General features: G+C 41.0%; 1 protein-coding gene across 1 annotated transcript; it reads right to left on the bottom strand.

Moving 5' to 3' along the window:
* Positions 1–678: 678 nt before the first annotated feature.
* Positions 679–6,967, bottom strand: LOC125542976 (PSME3-interacting protein). The gene is made up of 7 exons (XM_048706217.1): positions 6,799–6,967; positions 6,590–6,664; positions 6,426–6,483; positions 5,964–6,019; positions 1,939–2,001; positions 1,330–1,398; positions 679–1,144 (listed from the first exon to the last, which is right to left on the bottom strand). Exons 1-7 carry the CDS (start codon positions 6,880–6,882, stop codon positions 899–901), a joined length of 651 nt encoding a protein of 216 aa, XP_048562174.1. The 5' UTR covers positions 6,883–6,967; the 3' UTR covers positions 679–898.
* Between the last annotated feature and the right edge of the window lie 267 nt (positions 6,968–7,234).

Consider the following 7,234-nt stretch of genomic DNA (forward strand, 5'->3'; position numbering starts at 1 on the left):
GTTACGTGTTTCAAAATTTTGTTTCTAATATTTTTCCAAATGTGTATACAATATAAAAATTCACATAGTTTAGAAAAAAGTTTCATGCCATTCAAAAATGTTTAACATGTATACAAAAAAATGTTCAAAAACATATACTCCGTCCTATCCTTAGTACAACTTTAGTACAAAGTTGAACTAAAGGAGCGTCAATTAATATGGATTAGAGAGACTAACTTTTTTTTAAATGTACATCATGTAATTTAAAACATGCTCAACATGTATAAAAGAATGTTACATGTGTAAGAAAAATGTACTATGTGTATTAAAAGAATAGTAGACATGTGTTAAAAAGGAAAAGGGGTGAAAAGATAAGGAAAACCCGTGAAAACCTAAGAAAGAAGAAAAAACAAATAAACCGATGAAAGGCAATGAAAAGCAATAAGAAAAACACATTTCTTTGGGGGGGGGGGGGGGGGGGGGGGGATAAATAGGCAAGAAATAGCCTCGACTAAAAAAAGTAGGCAAGAAATAGCTTGGCTAAAAAAAATAGCCAGGAAATAGCGTGACACTCATGAATGGATTTCATTCGGAATTACTGCACCTACGATCTTTCCAGTCTGATTTTTGTGCAATGATCAGATGGATGGCTGTGGCCTTTGATAGGTGAATACTGACTGTGATTGCATAGTACCATAATTGCACTAAAAAAATCGTTTCACTTGCTATTACGGTGTTAGATCCTTTTGTCAGATAGAACTCATCGTTTTCGACAAAACGTTCATACACTGCAATGGAATCATGGATGCAACCTTTGCATCTCGCCAAGAAAAACCCTCTTGCAGGCTGCTGCGGCGTTGCAGTGAGATTCTGGTATGCAACACTGAGCATTCTAGAAATCTTGGATATTACTGTTGGGTCATTGTTCATCGCCACTTTCATCGTCGTCGTCGCCGTATGCAGCCAGAGAGCCAAGCACGCTGCTCTTGGTGTCACCTTGTGGCTCACGGTTTGTATCATGCCCATTCGAAGGCACCAACTCCTTGGGAGCGGGCTTACATTCCAAGTCAGATTTTGCCTTCTTGGCTCGTGGCTTCACGGAAACTGTAATATTTCTCAGGAACTCAGGCTGGCTCCTCTTCGGAGGTGGCTTAGGCTTGCTTTCCTGAAGAAGAGTGGATATATATAAAAACAAAGATGAAAACCAGGACAATTTGGTTGAAGAAATGTTTCGTTTGCCTCTGCCATCATGATAGGGAATGCAAATATAGCAACTGGCTACATGTGCAATATCTAAAATGTAATTTTCGCCTGGCATGAAATTAAATATGCTTTCGTGTTGTAGCCTACCTCAGGCATAGAGACTGTAGGCATCTCACCAAGTTCATGAGCAATAGTGGACTGGGCAGCTACGGCCTCCTGAAGGGAAAAACACATTCGTTAGGTATGCCATGTGAGTGAGTCACGCTTGGGCCGCTTGGCAGACCATATACCACCAAAGTATAGTTACAACCCTAATTGTAGCAAGCAAGCCTGCCTTCCTATCCTGCCTACCCACATTCTTGTGATGTTGAAACAACTGCTGAACATTACAGGCTTATTAAGACAAAGCATAGAATCAGGTGTGGATGATAAAAGGCTCCACTATCTGCTGTTTTCAGATGATAGCTAGATACCCACATGACCAAAATTTCTCCACATTCACATCGTGTCTTTTTTATCTGTTAACGAATGAATGCTAGACGGACAATAATGCACCCATATGCAACCAGTCAAAGCGTATAAATCAGATTTCATGTTTTATTGTATTTTCTACAGAAAGACACAAACATTTGCAGTATTGAAAATAAGGGCAATACACACAACTTGTTACTCCCTCCGTACATTGTTTTTTAGACTTACCATAAGTCTAAAAAATGTCTTATATTAATGAACAGAGGAACTAGTAATATTACTCACGTGGAAACTACGGAGTTGTTCAGCTTCTTCATTGGCCACCTGCTGGTCATATTCTCTCCTTGACTGCACCATCGTAAATTGAATAGAGTAAGATGTTGCATGGCAGCACAAGATACAGACTACATTAACAGTTAACATACTTGAAATCTCATGTTTTATGTCCAAAATTCTTATTTATTCAAATATCAAATAGCCAAAGACCAGCACTAGAGTGCTACTAACTTGAAATATGATAAACAAGCTACTCAGCCATTTTACTGCAGACAATTCACTACTTTTCAGTTTTAAGAATTTCCATATGACAATTGTTAAGTCCGAAGACCAATTATTGTCATGAATTGGAAAGAAGGATCCTCTTGAGGAAAATAGCAGCACATATTTTCCATACCTCCTTCACCCAAAATCGTACCCAAGGTAAATAATGAAGTCGTGGTCTCTTGTAATATTATTCACCAAAGTTGCAAATAATAATGCTACCTTTTCTTAATAATGTTCAGCATGGTTACCCAAAGAAGGTGAATACTAAATTGGTCTTAGAAACCAAATTCATCTCTAAAGAATATGTGGTTGATTTATGTTGAAACTCAAGAAATATTTGTGGTTGCAGTAAATGATCAACAAAATACTATTTTCAATAATGTGGTTGCTAGTTTAATTCTAACCACGCAAAAAGGGTTAAATCCTAAGGTGGTTGGCTGGTATCCTGTACTTCTGTCTTAATATAGGATGTGCCTTAGGTGTTTGCTCTCTGATGTAGTGTGTGCTATCACAAACTTAGGACACCTGGTCACTAGAGAATGGATAATGACGGCACTAATGGTACCGACATGAAGCTTAATCAGTCTCACTCTAAACTAAAGCCTGTTTTCAGTTCAGTTAGGATCTAAGATGGTTATGTTTTTAGTTCTTATTAGTTTTGTTCCAGTTGGGTAGGCCTGCAGGTTTGAAAAACTGCTAGGAAGCTATTTCCCTCTTTCTATTGTAAAAGGAAGGGTGAAAGGGATGCAGATTGACAGACTAGTTTACTGTGACTTGTACAAAAAAAGACAAAATTCAAGAACTAGTATAGTAATTAGTAAATATATGTGCACAATTTTGTCCCTTTTTTCACAACCCATGATCTTATATTTACATGCAAATACATAATGTTATACTACTTTTTTTCAAGCAACCGGCAGGAGCAGTGCCTTTTCATTCAGAAGGGGGAAATATATAAAGGTCATACTATCTATTACAGTGGTATACTATAAATTACATCCATAATTTATTTCAGTTTTGAGATAGTCAAAGCATGCAACTAGTTGTGGACTCTTGTTTCCCTGGGGAAAAGACCTCTCCGAAGCAATGCAAAGGTCAAAGCAGCATTATACCCAAAAAAACTACACCAATATTATGTAAATAAATAGTCTTGATAATAGATATGTAATGGATGCAAAGATATAGACAAGCCTGCCAACCACGATGATCAGAGAATACAGTATAAACTGGATCCAGCCACACAATTCGTGTGTGCCTCAACCCTCTTAGGGCCTGTTCGGATCCCCAGGGATCAGACGGGATCGACGCCCAATCCCCATGGATCAACCAGGATCAACCCCGCCGGGTATGTATCCCTGCTCACACCTAAAAACATGTTCGGTTAATCCCTCTCAGGATCCCATCCAGCCTCTATTCCCCCGCAATTGTGTCCATCCCGGTCATGGTTGTGTTATTTGGATGCAGATGTTTATGTTTGGTACAACAGCACTGGAACACTTCATGGATCGTGTAATAGAGTGGCCACTGTACTGCAATCACATATTGCAGATTTCACATCTTCGAGCTACTCATGCTGAAATTGTCTCTCTAATCAAGGGAGCCTTTGCCAGGATTTCATCAAGACAAAACGAGCCCAATGTTAACTTGCTTTCTACAGAGTAGCATGCTTTCATCAATTGAAACCATGGAGGTAACTCGTCACAAGAAGAAAAGGGTAAATAATTTTTGGCAACCGTAAAATATCTTTGGGGCAACTGTTAAATTGGAACTGAAGGTGGGATGGCCCTGGGGAATGTATTGTTTGGCATTTTGTTAGGATAATAAGATCCTGCCACTTGCTTACTGTTTTGATATGCTTTACTGCTGCCTAATCCCTTTTCCTCATTGAGATGGTTGGATTTATTTAGACTTCTGGACCATCATGGCAGTATAATATGGAAGCCCAGGCAAAAGAATTTAATAAAGTGCTTCAGGAACAATATTATCCTTGGTTTGCACAATAGATGGTCATGAAAAGGTACCATAACCATTTGTTTCGTTTCTTTTTTGCACCAGTTTTTCGAACCTTGAAGCACTAGTTGCATGTTTATCTTTGCATGGCAAGAATCGAGCCAATTTTTCATGATTTGTAGCTGAAAGTCTTTGACAAACTTAATTCAAGATCCTTGAGTAAGGAGATGCTGAGAAGCTACATATGAGAACAGCAAGGGTATGGTCACCCTAATTTGTCTACTTTCTCTGCCTTGAGAGTAAAACAAGTTTGTTGAACCTTAAGATTTTCTTATCCCGGTTTCACTAAGATCAGATCTTATCAAATCTAGTTCTGAGGAACACTCCTTACTAAAAATGTGCGGGCAGTTGGTTAGGAAAACTTACCATTGGAAGGAAGCATGCATAGCTAAGGTCTTGGGTGACAAAATGGTTGTACAAACTGTTTCACTTGTTGTACAAGTTAACTCAAACCCTGGCACCTCTGCGGTGTATGTTGCTTTTGGCTATATAGTTGCTTTTCATCTTGCTGACACTTGTTGAACATAATTCAGTAGTTTCTCGTGCAGAAAAAATGTCAGCACAACGGTAATCTGGCACTAAAATTAGCTCAATAGATGTGGACAGAGATATTTATTTTGTTCTTACTAGAGAAGCTAGATTCCCTTCTCTGGTTAACTTACGTATTTTTCAGACCAAATTATGTGTATGGAGTTGTGTAGAATTGTGACTTGTATCAACGTGAAGGTTATTCTTATTTTTATCTTTCCTGGAGGTGTCAACGTGTCATGGATGATTTGGACTGGTGTCACTTTCAAATTGCTAGCCATGGATGATTACTGTTTAGCATTGCCACTGTCAAATCCACTTTGACCTCCGGTAACCGAACAAATTTTGAATGGGAGGATTACACACGGATTAGAAACTGAAACCCCAGGGGGGGAAGAGCTCATGGGTCGTCAGTGTGTAGCTTCGTCTCTTCCTAGTGGCTTGCTCACAGTTGAGAGCTCCTTCGACTTCATAGTGAGGCTTAGTGTTTATCTGTGGTGTACTTGGAGTTGTATGGGGCATTGTGGCTGCTCCTTAGCACCTCTGTATCTTGCCTCAGGTGTCTGTGTGGTGTTGGCGTGTTGTACTGTTGGCTGTATGTTGGTCGTTGCTTTATATATAAAGCGGGCGGAGAGCCGAGGGGGTCAACTGAAACCTCGTAGGTGTTGATTCCACCCGGGGAATCAAACCCAAGAACCTAACAATCCCTAAGGTGGTATCAAGGCCAAGGGCAAAAAGGCTTTCGGCAGCTATATGAATGCACTGAGAATGTAGCAAAGAAAACCCTATATTGGTTCAATATTTCAATCTAGAGAGGAAACTGATAGATATACCGTCAGCACTGGTGTGCTGTCCCCTTTAGTGTGACAAGAAGAGTGTCATCAGCAAAGCTTCTGGGTTAATCTTGAATCATTTGCCATTCATGTAACTGTTTTACTCCTACACACTGCTCATCTGAGTGATTAATGTAACCGCACCATATATGTAGATTCGGCTGTGAATGAGAAGTAAGAATTGAGATGCTAAACTAGTCTAGTTAGCTGTAGCGTGTCTCTTTCTTCCCTATACACATTTGCCGGAAACCCTCGAGAACCCTAGCAAAAAAACCACAAAATTCCCCAAATCCCCTTCCGGGAGTGCCATACAAATCGCCAACGATATGTACCTATAGCTCCTACTTTCTAGCTTGAATAATCATTTTTAGTGCTAGCAATATGTTAAATGCTTACCAAAGCCAATTTGTCAAGAAACTCTGTCTCGTCCTCATCCAAAGCCTTTGGGGGTCCTGGATAGAACAATAAAATGATCAGAAAACAAGAAAAAAATTAACTAAACCCTAAATCTTGTGCTTTAGCCCTTTCAATGGAGTTACGGCAACTAGCCGAGAGCAGGTTAGAGAAGGTTGTCCAACAAGACCAAAAGATGTTTACAGTTTATCCCAGGTTCAGGCCAGAACAAGGATATACTCCTCTTTGTTTCAGAAAAGGTACAGGTAAGCCCAACTGTAGATTAACACTAGCATAGACATGCTTTGCTTATCAATAAACACTTTGGGCCGAAGGCTTAGTGTTTGTATTGCAACTCACTTCTTACTTGCTCTAACTGACTGCATCCTTTTAATGGGCATTAAACTTCACATTGCTCGTAGTCTTTCGCAAGATGGGAAGTGGTGCAGTGGGTGGATAACTTACTGTGCTTGAAGCGCTCATTGAACTCGGCATCCTTCTTATCCTTGTTCTCCTGCAGGATCTGCACAGCGTGAACATAAGCACTAGCCATCAGTACGGTCACCGGTAGAGGATTATTGACACAAGCAAATGGGAGCGAAGGCGAGAAAGGAAAAAAAATTAAAAACCTGGAAGAGGGGCTTGTCGCGCTGGGCGGTGCCGTCTTCCACCCGCTCCCCTCTCGACCGCTTCGCCTCGTCGAGCTGCGAAAATTTTCCCCACCCCGCCAAAATCTCAGCAATTTTTTCTAGGTTTTCCGCATCCGACTCTACGCGCTAGGGTAGTGGGCAGGCGGGCAATCGAAAGAGAGGCGGATATTAGGGTACTGTAGCCTTGCCTGCTCCTCGGAGACGAAGCTGACGAGGCGGATGGCCGGCGGAGCAGCCGCCTTGGAGCTCGACGACGTCTCCTCCCAACTCATTCGGACGGCGACGACTCCTCTTCTCCTCCGCCGCGCGGGCTGACGAGGCCTCTGCGAGCCTGCGAGATCCCTAAAACCAGACGAATCACGAGTCTCACTCACAGCCGTTGGATTACGATCTCGTCGATCTCAGGGCTTCTTTGATTTGCATTTTTAACTAGTGGCATTTGATTTTTTTTGCCACTCTTTACTTGGGACTTTGACAATTTGCCACTGCTTACTTTCTAGTATTTGATTTTCTTATATATACGGAAAAGGTAATTGACGAACGGTGTGCATTTAGGAATAGATCCAAAACTTCACGCCTGCATGTCCCGCTTTTTTGCACGGCGTGCCGTTTGCCCTTTTTTTT

The sequence above is a fragment of the Triticum urartu genome, chromosome 3 (genome assembly GCF_003073215.2).
Source record: "Triticum urartu cultivar G1812 chromosome 3, Tu2.1, whole genome shotgun sequence".
In the NCBI taxonomy this organism is placed as follows: Eukaryota; Viridiplantae; Streptophyta; class Magnoliopsida; order Poales; family Poaceae; genus Triticum; species Triticum urartu.